Source organism: Neurospora crassa, linkage group VII (genome assembly GCF_000182925.2).
Source record: "Neurospora crassa OR74A linkage group VII, whole genome shotgun sequence".
NCBI lineage: Eukaryota > Fungi > Ascomycota > Sordariomycetes > Sordariales > Sordariaceae > Neurospora > Neurospora crassa.
In genome coordinates this window covers 1,169,583-1,184,375 of record NC_026507.1, presented here as the reverse complement: position 1 = coordinate 1,184,375, position 14,793 = coordinate 1,169,583, and the positions used below count along the sequence as shown (strand labels likewise).

General features: G+C 52.9%; 8 protein-coding genes across 8 annotated transcripts; 4 read left to right on the top strand and 4 right to left on the bottom strand.

Annotated features, from left to right (window-relative positions):
- Positions 1-4: 4 nt before the first annotated feature.
- NCU09418 (hypothetical protein) lies at positions 5-1,336 on the bottom strand. The gene has a single exon (XM_953065.2). The coding sequence runs from the start codon at positions 1,266-1,268 to the stop codon at positions 165-167; it is 1,104 nt and encodes a 367-aa protein (XP_958158.2). The 5' UTR covers positions 1,269-1,336; the 3' UTR covers positions 5-164.
- A 254-nt stretch (positions 1,337-1,590) lies between these two features.
- NCU17185 (hypothetical protein) lies at positions 1,591-2,417 on the bottom strand. The gene has a single exon (XM_011397054.1). It carries the CDS (start codon positions 2,057-2,059, stop codon positions 1,850-1,852), a length of 210 nt encoding a protein of 69 aa, XP_011395356.1. The 5' UTR covers positions 2,060-2,417; the 3' UTR covers positions 1,591-1,849.
- A 493-nt stretch (positions 2,418-2,910) lies between these two features.
- On the top strand, positions 2,911-6,436 carry NCU09419 (cytochrome P450 3A4). Its single transcript, XM_953066.2, has 2 exons — positions 2,911-4,330; positions 4,381-6,436. Exons 1-2 carry the CDS (start codon positions 3,309-3,311, stop codon positions 5,042-5,044), a joined length of 1,686 nt encoding a protein of 561 aa, XP_958159.1. The 5' UTR covers positions 2,911-3,308; the 3' UTR covers positions 5,045-6,436.
- On the bottom strand, positions 5,015-5,999 carry NCU09420 (hsp20 family). Its single transcript, XM_953067.2, has one exon. The coding sequence runs from the start codon at positions 5,842-5,844 to the stop codon at positions 5,197-5,199; it is 648 nt and encodes a 215-aa protein (XP_958160.1). The 5' UTR covers positions 5,845-5,999; the 3' UTR covers positions 5,015-5,196.
- Positions 6,437-6,998: 562 nt separating the features above from the next.
- NCU09421 (hypothetical protein) lies at positions 6,999-8,165 on the top strand. Its single transcript, XM_953068.2, has 2 exons — positions 6,999-7,877; positions 7,942-8,165. The coding sequence occupies exon 1, from the start codon at positions 7,038-7,040 to the stop codon at positions 7,875-7,877; it is 840 nt and encodes a 279-aa protein (XP_958161.1). The 5' UTR covers positions 6,999-7,037; the 3' UTR covers positions 7,942-8,165.
- Positions 8,166-9,114: 949 nt separating this feature from the next.
- On the top strand, positions 9,115-10,780 carry NCU09422 (hypothetical protein). Its single transcript, XM_953069.3, has one exon. It carries the CDS (start codon positions 9,521-9,523, stop codon positions 10,427-10,429), a length of 909 nt encoding a protein of 302 aa, XP_958162.1. The 5' UTR covers positions 9,115-9,520; the 3' UTR covers positions 10,430-10,780.
- An 818-nt stretch (positions 10,781-11,598) lies between these two features.
- On the top strand, positions 11,599-12,728 carry NCU09423 (secreted protein). The gene is made up of 2 exons (XM_953070.3): positions 11,599-12,056; positions 12,127-12,728. Exons 1-2 carry the CDS (start codon positions 11,641-11,643, stop codon positions 12,458-12,460), a joined length of 750 nt encoding a protein of 249 aa, XP_958163.1. The 5' UTR covers positions 11,599-11,640; the 3' UTR covers positions 12,461-12,728.
- Positions 12,729-12,880: 152 nt separating this feature from the next.
- NCU09424 (hypothetical protein) lies at positions 12,881-14,742 on the bottom strand (the record flags this gene model as incomplete). Its single annotated transcript, XM_953071.2, has 2 exons — positions 12,881-13,894; positions 14,035-14,742. The coding sequence occupies 2 exons, from the start codon at positions 14,740-14,742 to the stop codon at positions 12,956-12,958; spliced, it is 1,647 nt and encodes a 548-aa protein (XP_958164.1). The 3' UTR covers positions 12,881-12,955.
- Between the last annotated feature and the right edge of the window lie 51 nt (positions 14,743-14,793).

The following is a 14,793-nucleotide window of genomic DNA, read 5'->3' as shown; positions in this document are numbered from 1 at the left end:
ACTTGAGTAGCAACTTAACGGTCTTTGCTGAATCAACTGAGGAAGATTCTTTCTAGTCTGAAATTGTAATCATGAACTCCCGTCTCCTTCACCCTGCCGGCCATACTACCTATCCAGAGAAAAGTCACACAAAAGCCGTCGCCCCTCCGAGTCCTCAAACTTAATTACCCCCTCCACGCCATCACCCCAGCAAAACGCATCTGCAACCTACTCCAGCCGTGAATTTCCCGCAAAAAGTGGTACATGTCCCGGCCCTGACCAGTTTCCTTACACGCGACCAGCCCCAGGAGAGTGTGGACAAAGTATTTAAAATCTGCATGGCCTAGTCGCCCTGGTGTGGCGGGGGGGCGCGTATGGTGGTCGCACCCTCCGTCGGGACATGCATAAGAAAAGTCTCTTTGGCGGCAGAGGCCACGCGACATTCCATGTTGAACTCTAATGCCGTTCGCTACCAGGTACCGGATAATGTCCTTGTGCCCAAAATAAACAGCGAGGTCAATGGGATGCCACCAGAACAGAGGGTGGCGTGGCGGTTTTCCGCTAAGGGAGTCGTCCTCTGTTTCGAGCGGGCGGCGCTTCAGGCTGAAGAAGTCGTTGCGCCACGTGTATCGAGAGTCTTGGGAAGCCATCTTGAGGAGTGGCTGCCCGGCTTCGTCCTTATCCTCGGGCCAAAAATGATCTTTAGAGTCAGGGTCCTCTTCTTCCGCTTCGTAAGGCTCTTCAAATGGACCCTCGTCTACCCACTGTTCTGTGTCGCTTTCTTCATCACTTTGCTCCTCTTCGACCGCTTCTTCGGTCGCTTGGTCAAGCAGATCCTGTTCCCAATCGTGGGTGAAGCCCTCTGGGTGCACGTCAGAAATCCAAAGCCAGCCATCGTCCTGGCTTCCAACACTGTTGTCTTTGTCGTCTTTCAATCTGAGTGCAATCTTTTGGTAGAATTCCGGGCTGTGGTGGTAAGGGTTGGATGGAAGCTCTCGGAGCGGCTTTTTGGATGCCCAGATCTGGTTGAGTGGCGCCCCGGCTTCATGAACCAACTTGAGCGTTTCCAACCTACCGAACTGGCAGGCCCAGGGCAAGGCACACGAATTTCCACTGCGTACATCCAGCTCGTAGAGCAAGGGGTTGAGCATGCAGTAAAGCCGCTTGTTGGTCATGGCCAGGCGTGCCAAGTCAGCAGAGGAGTGGGTAGATTCGGCGATCTGAAGTAGCATTTCCGCAGGAAGGCTTTCTAGAGTCCGTGAAATTTTGGACGGCTGTTGGAGCGCCATGGCAGTGAATTTCCACGGGAGTCTGTTTTGGCGGAGTCTGTAATGATATACTAGAGGACAAAGCTGTGTGGTAGTAGGTGCTCGTCAAGGCTACTGATGATGATGATGATGATGATGATGATGATGATTTCGTAGGGATAGAGCGAGATGAGGCAAGCAATGAAAGAGCACGATAAGGATGTGAAAGTAGTTAGATGCTGTTTGGCAAAAAAGATGTCGTGTGGCGATTCAGCGTCAAGCGAATGGATGTGCTGGCGGCCTTTATATCCATGGGATGACAGTCAGCAGAAGCAGGATTTTCAGGAAGAACGAACGAGCACACTTTCCTGCTAGGCTCTTGCATTCCTGTTGCAGGAGGCCAGCTGCAGACTATCCATGGTGTAGAGAGCTTTTTGCTTGAATGAGAAGAAGGAAATACAGGTATACAGCATCCAAGCCCTATACTTGTTGGGGAAGGGGTTCATGTTTCCTGTCTGTTCCTCCCCAACTCTGCTGCCTCCCCAACCGGTACTTGCTCTGTCTACCCATTAGCAAGCGTGTTGGATGTAGCCTGGGTTGGTGGCTTGCTCAATCACAATACATCAGCTCCCTGATGCACCTCCTCCCAGGACTTGGCCATAATGCACCGTCTCATCCACCATTCCAAGGAGTGTCTGGAACTCCACCGCAGTAGCCGGGCTACGCTGCATCGACAATGGCCTTGCACTCCGCGCTCGTATGCATAACCTGTCCCTTGGCACAATCATCACTTTGCCAGCCATATACCCCTGAGCTATTTTCCGGATAAGCATGACAGCCAAACGGTTCACCCCCAAAGGCCACTTCTTGCAGCGAACGTATTCGGATGTACCCCAATAGCAGATTCGTCATCATCCCACTACTTGACAAGCCCGTCACAACCACCCGAGATGCATCGACATGGTACTTCGTGATAGCCCAGCGGACCGTGCTTACAGTACCCAGTGAAACACCGCCGCCATCGTGCGTCAACCCTTCAAGTCCTTGGATGATAAATCCCGGCACTGGTCTGTTGCTTTATGAACGTTCAGGTAGATATCAATGTACCCATACATTTCTGGCCCATGTGACGTGCTTAGAGACGAGAGCGCGAGGACATGGATGTAGAAGCCGACGTTGGTCGGGTCTTTGAAGTCGGGTTTTTTTTTTCTTTTCTTTTTTTTTTTTCTTTTTTTCTTTCTTTTTTTTTCTTTTATTTTTTTTTTTGGACGAAGGAGGCGGCGACGGTGAGGGTGGGGATATCCTGATTAGCCTAGATGGAGAAGGATGTGTGACAAAGAGGGGATGTGAGGGCCAACGACCGTCCGTGGTGGCCACAACGGAGAGACATAAGAGATTCCCTTGGTGTTCAAGAACAATCCATCTTCTTCCCACGGTATCATACGATTACTTCAAGCAGAAACAATGGGAAGCCACCGACGACGACATCATCAAAGTGGTGATGGGTGGTCGTTAATGCCAAGAATCGTTTGGGAGAACCTCTGTGGCCTATACCTACCTACCATTGGTGGGTTTCGACACGCCTGGCCCGTGCATGATGCGGGGGATGATGAGCATTTTCCTTTCCAATTCAAACACGGAAACGAACGTCTTCTCGCCCTTTGCGATCGCCTCAGCTCCCACTTGACAGCAGCGAAAATATTATCGGTACCAGAGGGATCCCCCCGTCTGTCAGCGTTGACAATGCCTCCACCGTCTCGTTCCTCAATGTATCTCCAGTCGTCTGACGCGGCCCGTCGCATGTGAGCCACGATACTCTGACAACCGACAACTTTGTTGGTCAATCGGCTCCGGCGTCCGTGGGATCTGACCAACCATTATCGCGAGCGAACCAATGAGGTCACCAGTTTCCTGGTTTGTCGATACTTCGTTGACAATCAGATGCCAAGGATGCCTCGGCTAGCCCAAGTCTGGGCGCTCATTCGCATCCAAAACCTCGACACCACATCCCTCCTCCGATTTTGGCTCTAGCGATAGCTTCCTGGCCCTGAGATCACACAAGAGCCAGTACTTGCCGTCATCATGCCGCCGACCGGCAACCCGTTCAATTTCGCACGAATAACTCTGCTAGCCCTGGTCGAGGTGCTTATCGTCAAGAAAACCAGTTATCGCCATGTTCTTGCCATCTCTACCACATCGCTGGTCCTGGCGATCCTGGCAATAAACTACGTCTTCTTTCTCGCCTGGAAGCTGTATCTATACCCCGTCTACTTCCACCCTCTCTCAAAGTTCCCAGCACCAAAGGTCGTCGACCTCTGGCGAGTGCTGGCTCGTTTTCGGGGAAAGGTTCCGCCTGGCCAGCTACTCCTCGAACTAGCTGAGCGTACCCCCAACGATGGCATCATCATTCTCCAAGGAGGATTCGGTACTTCCATGCTGATTACCAAGCCCGCACCCCTTGCCGACATACTCGTCCATCATCCGTACGACTTCGTCAAGCACGACGCGATACGAAATTTCCTGCGTCCGATTCTAGGCGATGGCCTGGTTATTGTCGAGGGCGAGCAGCACAGGTTCCTGCGCAAGAATACCCAGCCGGCATTCAAATTCGGTCATATCAAGGAGCTCTACTCAACAATGTGGACCAAGGCAATTGAGATGAACCATGTTTTGAAGGAAGAGCTCAGGGAGAAGGGCAACGACACGAGCGTCGAGATCAATGCCTGGGCGGGCAAAGTCACCCTGGACATCATTGGCATCGCTGCCTTTGGCCGTGACTTTCACGTACTCGAAAGGCCCGATCATCCTCTGGTCAAGAATTATGCCGACCTCCTAGAGCCAGGGCCAGCAAAGTTCGCCTACTTCTTCCTGGCCCTGACACTCTCTCGAAAGTTTGTCGACCTGTTCCCATGGGAAATTTCTAGGAGATTCAACCGAACGACCTCCAATATTAGAAGGATATGTGCCGAACTTGTTCGCGAAAGAAAGGCAGCAATTGAAAAGCTTGGAGACGACCAGTTCGATATCCTGTCCCTGCTTATCAGAAGCAATAACTTTTCCGAGGCCGAGTTGGCTGATCAGCTTCTGACCTTTCTGACCGCTGGGTGAGCCGGTTCAACAGTCTCGCGCATGGGCTTTCCACTGACAATCACAGCCACGAAACGACTTCTTCCGCCTTTACCTGGGCTGTCTATAAACTCGCCCAGGACGGCGAAATGCAATCCACTCTTCGGTCCGAACTTAAACGCGCCTTACCCGACTTTCCCAGGTTTGCGCCTGGTCAGGACATTGCCATTATCCTCGAACATCTCCCATATCTTAATGGTGTCATGAACGAGACCCTCCGTCTCTATCCTACGGTCCCTATGACTGTCCGCACCGCCACCTGCGACACAACTGTATTGGGCCACCCGATAAAGAAGGGCACAGAGATCATGATCTCCCCTTGGCTTATCAATCGATATTCCGACAACTGGCCTAGCGCATCAACAGAGTTCGTACCGGAGAGATGGATCGACCAAGAGGGCAAGCACATTGCAGAGGACGGGACCGAACAGCCGACACAGAAGCCTAACAACACCGGCGGAGTAACGAGCAACTACGCCCAGATGACGTTCCTCCATGGTCCAAGAAGCTGCATTGGTCAAGGATTCGCCAAGGCTGAGCTTCGATGCTTGCTTGCCACGTTTGTTTTGGCATTTGAGTGGAAGCTTGGGATGGACGAAAAAGACGTCATGCCTGACGGTGTAATCACAATCAAGCCCAACAATGGGATGCACTTGATATTACGGAGTCTTGACGGGCACCAAAAGGGCTGATTTCTTTTGTATCGAAGGACTAATATCCATCTCCCGCTTCCATTCCTTGATCTCAATCTTTCTCTTCTTGGCCGACGTCTGCTTCGGCGCCAGGACCCTAAGTACCTGTAGTGTCCCTGGGGACACAAACTAATATCCATATGCCACTATCATCACTTGACCTCAATCTTCCTTCCCTTTTGCGGCTGGTGCTTTGGTGCCACGACCTTGAGTATGCCCTTCTCGAGCGTCGCATCAATATCCAACTCCTCCAATGGCCCTGGGAAAGCAAACTCGCGCCCGAACTCGCCAACATGGCGTTCCCGCAAGAAGAAGCGAACAAATGTGTCATCTTTCTTCGCACCCTTCTTTCCTCCAGCCTTTTTCTCCGCTTCCGTCTCGGCACTGCCTTCGCCCTCGGCCTTCTGCTTCTCCTTTCCTTTATCCTCCTTTCCCTTGCTCTCCTTCGCGCCACCTTCTTCCTCAGGAGTAGGGTCGTATTCCCGCTCAATTCGCCCATAGATCAAGAGGGTATTCGGCTCCGTCAGTTCGATATGGATATCGTCCCTGTCAGCACCGGGAACCTCGCCGTACAGCTCGTAGGCATCCTTGGTCTCGCGAATGTCGAAGCGCGGGCTGAAACCCCGACTCTTGCGACCCCAACGGCCGCCACCGCCGCCATGTTGGATGCGAGGAGGACGGGGCGGCTCTTGACCGCCCGAGACTTCGCGGCTATAGGTGTCGAAGTCATCGAGGAGCCGGAAGAGGGTGGTGAAGTTTGGGTCGCTCGTGGCGAAGTCGGAGGGAAAGGTGAAAACCATCTTGGCGTTTGCTGGGCTTTTGCTGGATGTTCAAGTCAAGCTGATAATCAGCTGGGATGGAACAACGATGAATTGTGGGAGAATTATTCGGCTGTTGATGGCTGTGATTCTCCAAGTTGGTGTTGTTTGAATCGAGACCGTAAGAACACGACCGGGGACTTGGAGCTGCCCTTTGCCCCTCTTAAACCGGCTCTCAGCTTTGACCTTTGTCGCTGCTCAGGTGATGTGTGACGCACTTCCGCTGTAGTTACCAACGAATATCGATGTCACAGAAACGTCATGTCGGCAATCAGATACTGGAGTCTCGTATAAGGACACGGGCACTGCACCGACAATGATGACGCCCTTACTACGTATGGCACTGGATACGACACCGTAAAAACTCGGGAAATTCGGATTTCAGGTCCGCAGGAGACCATGCCGGAGATTTTTCTCTGGTGAATCATCAGTCGCAGGAACTTTCCCTAACTCGGCTACGTACCTGATGCTTAAGGGTCCAGAGACTGGACGATTCACTCAACCAAATCACCGGCAGGGAATTTCCAGCGAATCTGCAATTCGGATCTCGTGAAACTCGTTTCCATGCCACCCCCCGACTATAACGCTAGCAGCGAAGGGCTTTTAGGCAGTTTCTTTTGAAATCGATGATCTGGACCATACGACTGAACTCCCAGTGACATCGAGAGACCATGCCCCATCGGTTCATCTCTAGTATTTGGACGGTGTTCAAGCGTAAACCATCTGCGAACGCCTCAGCATACGGCAATTGAATACGAAGCTGGTAAACAGGGTCGACCATACAAAGACTGCTATAACTCCATGATGGGCACACGTCATGAAGCCAGTCATGGTGGTTGTCAGGGTGACATCTTGACCATTGTTCGAATTGTTTCGAGTCTGACTTGAACGTAAATACTTCGGCCAGCATCCTGTTGGACTTTGTCTCGGTTTCTTCTCAACTTTCGAATGCCATTCTTTTTGTGTCAATTTCAGGAGATTATAACCAACTTTGCAACTCTCACTGACAGTCCTTTCATTTCGACACTCACGGCACTCACTACGTCTCGACAGACAGACAGACAAACAACGAGCAACCTCAGCATCGGAACACTATCGTTACCGTCACCAATCACTACCTATAAAGGATCCCACATTCACTTTACCAGCGCGTCGCTGGAAGACACAACGCCAAAATGACGTTTACTCTCACTAATACCATTCTCTCGCTCGTCTCTCTCTTCATCAGCCTCACCTCAGCCGCCCCAATTGCCGGTGGTTTTGGCGGTTTCGGTCGCAACGCTGTCGCCGGTGGTTTTGGTGGTTTTGGTCGTAGCGCTGTCGCCGGTGGCTTTGGTGGTTTTGGGCGCAACGCTGTAGGCGGTGGCTTCGGCGTCGGTTTCAACGCCGCTCCCTACGGTTTCGGTTTCAACCGCGCCTTCAACAACTTCGCCGCCTACCCCTACGGCTACGGCCTCGGCTTCAACCGAATCAACGCGTTCCCCTACGGCATGGGCTTCGGCCGCGTGAACAGTGTCGACCCCCCTCCCATGATCAAGGCCGAGGGCGGCTGCTCTGAGTGCATCAAGGAAGCCCCCGTCTACGTCAACAACGTGCCGCCTCCGCCGGAGCCCAACCCAGCGCCCATCATTTACAACGAGATCCCCGCCGCCAAGCCGAGCCCGCCTCCAATGGTGATTAACGATATCCAGTCTCCTCCTCCTCAGGCTCCTCCTACCATTATGAACAATGTCATTCCCAACATGGAACCTAACGTCCCGCCTACTGTGATCAATAACCGACCTCCTGCCCCGGAGAAGCCTATGCCGCCCATGGTCGTCAACAATAACGTCGCGGAAGATTGCGAATGCGATGATTGCGGCTGTAATCCCGCCGCTGCCGAGTTGGTTCAGCAGGATGTCGAGTACGTTGAGCAACCGGCGGTTGCGTATATGCCGGTCGGCTCTTCAAGCGTGGTAGAGAACGTCGTTAATGATGGTGTGGCGTATGGAGGGCAGAGTATTGTTTATCCTTAGGTAAGGACACCATTGCCCCCAGAAATCTGATCAAGTTTCTGGTTGCTGACGATTGCGACTCAAGAGTAACGAAAGATGGACATTCTTTTTAGAGAGGAAGGCGCCTCGTAGCTGGGACTGCTAGGTGGTCGTTGGGCCTTGAAGGTTCCACGGAGAGGAGGGAAGGAGAGAGGATTACCCGATTCATGAATGGTCTCGCTTCGTTTGAGGACCATTGCCCCACTATCATTCAAACAACACAAAGATACTTTTACCATATCACCTGATTATGCCAAAGCCTCTTTCACGACAGCACTGCTGCGATGAATAGCGCATCTTTTATGGGTTTTGTTGTGTGATTTTGTGAGTCGTGTCCCTAGGGTCGTCGTCGACTTTGAGCAACCGTCCCGCCCGCTGTGTGACTCCATCAGATACCTATCTCACAACTCTTGTGTGTTTCGGGAATCCTTGGAACATGCATTGCCTAGCTGCATATGATCTTCGAGTCTCGACCGTCTCTCAAAATCGAATGCGAAATGCCGAACTTGCTAAGTTAGCATGCTCGAGACATGCCGTCCACGTGTTGCTATGTACCCCTAAGGGGGGGCACCCTGTTGTTGTCTTGCGCTGTCGGCTTGGCAGGGTCTATCTACACCATGAACCGGCAACACCATCGATATCTAAAAACACATTTTTCCAGGTACACGACACTACACATGCGGAAGATCATTTTCCTCGCAAAAAGCCTTATTTCCATGCGCTAATCTTCATCGCGTACTTTGTATAGCACACATTGGCGTCTTTCCCGCTCGCTCCCGAATCAGAGCACGGCACATGGTGTTGTTGTGGCTCTGCCTCGTCGTCGTCGTCGTCGTGAAGGGGGAAGAAAAAAACAAAAAAGAAGATGGCTGGAGGAGGAGCCAGCCAGGTTCATATAGAGTGGGTCAACCAACCGCCTGAAATGATTCGATCCCTGCTTGTAACGGCCCGCTATCCAAAGGGCGCCAAAACTTGGCACCGGGGCTTTTCACGCCGTCCGATTCGACGATAGCCGTCCACTACCCTCAATGATGTCATCCCCAACCACCGTTTCACGAAGAAGGCCGGATGGGGGTGAGAGCGCGCGAGGGAAGCTGAAAGGTCCAGCCTCCAGAGTGACAGAGCCAGTCAGTCGAATGCAACCAATGCCACCCAAAATACGAGCAACTTCTGCGTGCCTGGGCCCTGGCATGGCTGGCATGGCTGGCGGGTGTCTACCTGACGTACCGACGGGGCTTGGTGGGAGGAGAAAGAGATAGAAAGGCTCTTCATGCATCTGCAGGGCGTCTTTTTTTGTTTTTGGTTTTGTTTTTGTTTTTTTTTCTTTCAAAATTTCCTCTTGTATGACTCCTCTTCTTCAAACACCAAAAATTGCAACCCGCGATCTTTGTGAGCGCAGCTGTTAGCGGAGCTTTGAAGATCTCCTGGGCGTGTGCATCCCCGGCAGCCAAGAAAAGCAACCCCATCAGCCAATCGCTACACCTCCAAAACCACGTTCGTTGTCGAACCCTCCCGAACCAAAACTTCAACAACGGGTACCCGCGCAATCTGCGCCGAAGAAAAGGGACAAAAACAAAGGATTTCCAAAAGACGAGCAACAAAGCCAAAGAAAGACATTATACACAATGGCCCCCTTTCCATTGAATCTCGGGGTTCCCCACATAGACACCGCCGAACTCCTCTCCCACCTCAAGCAGCTCGCAGCGCCATCGCCAGTGGCCCCGGCACCTACAGCTGCCCCAACCGCCGCCGCCGTTCTCGAAGACCGTCAATACTATGGCTCCGTTCCGGCTGCGCCCAACTATGGCTCCGTGCCGCCCAGCTATATCTCGGCCCAGCACCCCACGGTAATCTACACCCAAGGACCTGCCGTGACCGATACCGTTACCACCACCGTCTTCCCTCCTGCCTCGGGCGTGTCCTCTGCAACCTCGTCCGCCACCGTCATCCCAGTAGTCGGCGAGACACACAATCACGACGGCGGCATATCGGGTGGCGCCATCGCCGGCATCGTCATCGGTGTCATTGCCTTCCTCATCCTCTTGGCCCTCCTCTTCTGGTGGCTGGGCGCCTGCGGCAGGAGGAGGCGTCGTGATGATCATTATTACCATGAGGACGTTATCTCATCATCCGCCTCGTCCAGCTCTGGTGGTGGTGGCGGCGGCGGCGGCGGTGCTGCTTACATCTCGCGCCAGACGAGGAGGACGGAACGTGTCTATGGGAGCAGCGCGGCGGCGGCGGGAATGAGAGGCGGCGGCATGAGCGAGACGGATAGTAGTGTGAGCAGTGTCAGCATGTGCTCGTGTGGATGCGGAGCGGTGGCGGGCGCGTGTAAGAGGGAGCAGAGGCGCCATTCTAGGCACAGGTCCGGGTCCAAGCATGTGCATCAATATCGGAGGGTGTCAAGACATGAATCGAGGCACAGGAGCGCGTCGAGGCACGAGGGACGGGAGAGGAGTGTAGGGGCGGGCGAGAGTGAGATGAGGGAGACGCCGAGGGTTTATAGGTACACAAGCGAGAGGGAGAGCAGGTAGAAGCATGGGTGGGTGGGTGTGTGGTGATGTGGTTACGAATAGGTGACCTTGAGGCTTTGAGCTACCGTGCAAGACGTTAGTACGGGGAAAGCAACTTGGATGGATCATGATTGATAACCCTTGCAGAAATGACTGGGACGATGGGGATATGGATGGGACTTGGATATATCTGGATATGTATGGGTTTAGCACGATTTGATGATTCTCGATGAAGACAAGAGAAGCAGCAATGGGAAATGAGAGACGGGTTCTGATGTATGAGTTGGTTAATCTGTGAATGACAAGGCAAGACAATTAGCTTGACTGTATCGTCACTCTCATGGCGTGCCTTTTGTGAACGCTGACGTGATCCTCTCCTTGAACGTGTCCTGAACGTGTTCGCTCGGTATTCGTGATCATGAACTTCTCAACAGGTCAGGATTCTCGCCATATGCTTCAAGCCTAGAGATAGCGAGGTCAAGTGCGTGGCCGGCGTATTTCCCTGCAGACTTGGATAAAGTTAGGCCAGGCCGGTCACATCAGCAAGGTAATCTCGCAGACACTCAGGCGCTGAACATGCCAACCAAGGGAACAAAATGTAAAGACATGTTCGTTGTCTTGCTGGAATCGCCAAGATGTCTTTGACCAGGCTGGTTGCCAGCACAACAACATTTTGCGTGCGTTATCGGTCAGTGGCGACAAGGAGCTGTTGCAGATATCAAGATTTTGGGGCAAGAGCCATCTTGGAACGCTTCGTAAATGCACTCGCTGCATGATGGCTTACCTTTTCAGTTGGCAAGAGCATATGCCATGTCAAGTGGTATGCATCAGCGACCGGGACAAGATGGCAGTGACACTTGTCCACCAAAATGACTCCTTCCATGTCATGTTGGAGAAATAATCCTGATCGGGAACAGCGCAAGAGCGAGGTCAGTACTTGTGCCTACTACTGACAACAGCAAGGCAATTGACTTTCCAGTTTCAAGACTTTCCATACATTGCATGCAGCTGCCTGTATACATTTGGAGACGAAACTTCCCCATCAGTTGTCCGCAATGCATTTGCTTGCTGCGAGATTGACAACCAAGGTCGGCTACCGGCCGTCCGACACAACTATAAATTCCCCCAGATTCCCTCACTTCCAGAGCTTCTCCTAGTCCTCTCCATCTCTCAACCTCTTCCGCTCCTACTGATCCGTCGCCTACAGCCAGGTAGACTCCCTACCAGACACCATGAAACCATTCTTCCTCATTTCGCTGCTGGTCACGGTCTTCATGAGCCTCATGTTGGCCACCACCGCTCAACCCAGCCTTCCACTCAACAACCGGCGGGAACTTGCTGAGCATCCCCCAGTCAAGGGTAACCCCCCAAACACCGGCTATGCACTAGACTGGTGCAAATACACAGCCGGAATGCTATTTCAGTGGGATCTCCCGACGTTTATCAAGCATCGCGAGGCAAACTTCAGCCTCGGACGGCTGACGTGGGACTGGTCGTCGGATGGGTGTACCCACGTCCCGGACAATCCGGTTGGCTTCCCATTCAAGCCGGCGTGCCAGCGTCACGACTTTGGATACCGGAACTACCAGGTCCAATTCCATTTTACCCCGCGTGCTAGATGGAAGATTGACGAGAATTTCCTCAAAGAGTACGTTTTGATCGACCGCAATCAGCTCTTCTAATGGCATCAAGCGAGGCTAACATATAACGTGTTCTAGCATGAAATTCCAGTGCATAGGGCACAACATCTTCAATGCCTGCCACTTCATGGCACATGTTTATCATTGGGGAGTCCGAACCTTCTATAAAGGCCATGAGCAATACCGTGAGAGTGAGCCGTCTCACAAGATGATGGACACGATGGTCGCTTCTGAATCGTCGGACGTGTTTGATGGGATGGACGCCGATGAAGCGAGGGACGCTCTCAATCCATATCTTTCTGAAGAGAAGACCAAAGAGTACTACGATCGTGCCCTAGCGCGTTACAACAAGTGTGTTGAGGAAGCCATGGCGCAAGGCATTGACCTTCAGAAATACTGGGCCGCTTTTTAGAGGTTATCATGGATCAAGACAAGGTACTTTGGGGCTTTGTAAAGCGCAGATGGACTCGCATACTTGGGTGATCTTTTGGCTTTCAATAGATATCACGGTGGAAGATCATGTTTCCATGTATAGTGTTAAAGCATATCGCTTCCATCAGCGTTATCGAAGGCTTATTAAGGGTATCCGTTCCCTCCAGTCATGTATACAAACTCGTGAACCTTACGTTCACTCCTTTCTTCCTTCTCTTCTTTACACTCAATCAAGGATCTTTGCCATCAATTTCTTCGTTCCATTCTTCCACTACAACATATAGGTACAAAGGACAGCAACGCAAACCAACCAACAAGTGAAAAATGATCTATTGGAAAGCTGACCATAAGGAGAGGGAGGAAGCCCCGTGGTATGGCCTCCATACACCAAATTGTTAGTGCTGTGTAACCCCGGCAACAGATAGTAAAAGATTTCAACTCACCCTTTCACAGTAGGTATGAACTCCCCTCCCCACTACATATTACCAATAGTCCACAATGTCTGCCCATTGCTTCCCGTAACGGTCACCCACGGCGCCTCCCTCGAGAACGTCAACAGCTGCCCACTGCCATCCGTTCCCGACGCCCAAAGCGGTCCGTTCCCATCATACATGACAAAGTTTCCGTCAATCCCAAAAGCAAGCAAACACTGCGATCCATCCTGCCCACAAGCCGACGAGAACCGACTGCTCGCCCACTTGACCGTCCACACGCCTCCCGTCGTGTCAATCCCAACCACGTTTCCGTCACCCTGCACCTGCACATGAAAGTCCCTCAGCGAGACCACCCTTGACGTCGACGCATCAACAGACAACGTGTTCGGCAAGAAGGATTCCGTGTCCGGCAGCGGCGGCGCAGGATTCGTCAGGCAAAGCCAGTTCGAGGCGTTCGTCGACAGCGCAGTAAACTGCGACTGTATGACATTCGGGCCCGACGACCCCGTCACGCCAGCCGGGTAGTACACCAACTGCTCCGAATCCGCAAAAGCAGCTTGCTGCACCGCTCCACACCCCGACGCCGAGGCGAACGAGGACGAAGGGGTGGTCACCCCGCTTACAGAGTTACCCGTCACCGTGAGACCACCTAGCCAGCCGTTCATGACGATGGAGAAGCCGACGTTGCCGGTAAACACGTTGTTGGTGACGGTGACTTGTCCGAAATTGGTTTCCGGGTGCGGGTTGCTCCACACTTGGGAGCCCATGCCGATTCCCAAGTTGATGAAGCTACCGGGCCCGCCGGTGATGGTGTTGGAGGAGACGACGACGCCCGAGTAGTTGCCCGACCACGTGGGGTCGACCATGTTGATACCGCCGAATTGCAGGCCGGAGGAGGAGGATGAAGTGATGGTGTTGCGGAGGATGTGGGAGCCGGGGGAGCCGAAGATTACGATGCCGCCGTCTGTGGCACCTGTGATCTATTCATTGTTTTATTTTGGCTTTGTTAGTGTATGACAACTTCCTTGTATAAGGTACCTAGGTACCCAGTCTAGGTCAGGGGTACAGATTCTTAGGTAGGTGGTGGTAAAATAGGTAGGTAGGTAGAAAAGGAACTCACAATATTATCAGTCACCGTCGTATCCATACACTCAATACTCAACCCATCCGCCCACAGGCCATTTCCCGTCGCCGGATCCGTCCCTTCGTGTCCGCACGGCCCAACCTCGTTGAAAGTGACCGTCGCCTGCCGGCAAGGATTGTCCTCCTGCCCACTCCCGATGAAGTGCACGCAGCTCCAGCTGCGCGTGTTCTTGACCACCGTGTGACTGACCGTCTGGCCCTCGGTACCGCCACCCATTTCCAGGAGGGCATCACCCCCCAAGTAACCGGCATTGGGCCGGTTGCCGTCTACCTGGATGTTGAGCACCTTGACGTTGTTTTGCCAGTTACCGCGGATGGCTGAGGTGACGGTGCTGCCTGGCTGAATGAGGATGGTGGCCCGGGTGGAATCGGTTGGGTAACCCTGGGTGGATAGTTCCTGTCCCGGAGCAGTGAAGACGATGGGGGCGGTGATGGGAATGGTTACTCCCGGGCAGAGTGAGACGATGGTGTTGGCACCGCCGGAGGAGAACAGGGCGTTGATGGTCGACTGGGTGCCGGTTGAAAGGCAGGAGGATTGACGTGGGGTGATGGTCATGGCATCATCGGTGGTGTTGGTGGCTTGGGAAGAGCCGCCATGGGCTGCTTCGGGACTGGGTATGGCGTGGGCGAGAGACAGGAAGTGAAAGGACAGTGGCAGTGCCAAGGCACGGAAAAGAATCTTCATCTTCTGAATCAAGTGATGCTAGGCTGCAAACTGCATTCAGACCTTGATGTC

Bases quoted from the DNA above. Each gene is read 5' to 3' on its own strand.
- NCU09419 (XM_953066.2), top strand. From the start codon at position 3,309: ATGCCGCCGACCGGCAACCCGTTCAATTTCGCACGAATAACTCTGCTA. The intron at 4,331-4,380 runs GTGAGCCGGTTC...TGACAATCACAG, and splicing joins CTGACCTTTCTGACCGCTGG to CCACGAAACGACTTCTTCCG.
- NCU17185 (XM_011397054.1), bottom strand. From the start codon at position 2,059: ATGCTTATCCGGAAAATAGCTCAGGGGTATATGGCTGGCAAAGTGATG.
- NCU09421 (XM_953068.2), top strand. From the start codon at position 7,038: ATGACGTTTACTCTCACTAATACCATTCTCTCGCTCGTCTCTCTCTTC.
- NCU09422 (XM_953069.3), top strand. From the start codon at position 9,521: ATGGCCCCCTTTCCATTGAATCTCGGGGTTCCCCACATAGACACCGCC.
- NCU09423 (XM_953070.3), top strand. From the start codon at position 11,641: ATGAAACCATTCTTCCTCATTTCGCTGCTGGTCACGGTCTTCATGAGC. The intron at 12,057-12,126 runs GTACGTTTTGAT...AACGTGTTCTAG, and splicing joins GACGAGAATTTCCTCAAAGA to CATGAAATTCCAGTGCATAG.
- NCU09420 (XM_953067.2), bottom strand. From the start codon at position 5,844: ATGGTTTTCACCTTTCCCTCCGACTTCGCCACGAGCGACCCAAACTTC.
- NCU09418 (XM_953065.2), bottom strand. From the start codon at position 1,268: ATGGCGCTCCAACAGCCGTCCAAAATTTCACGGACTCTAGAAAGCCTT.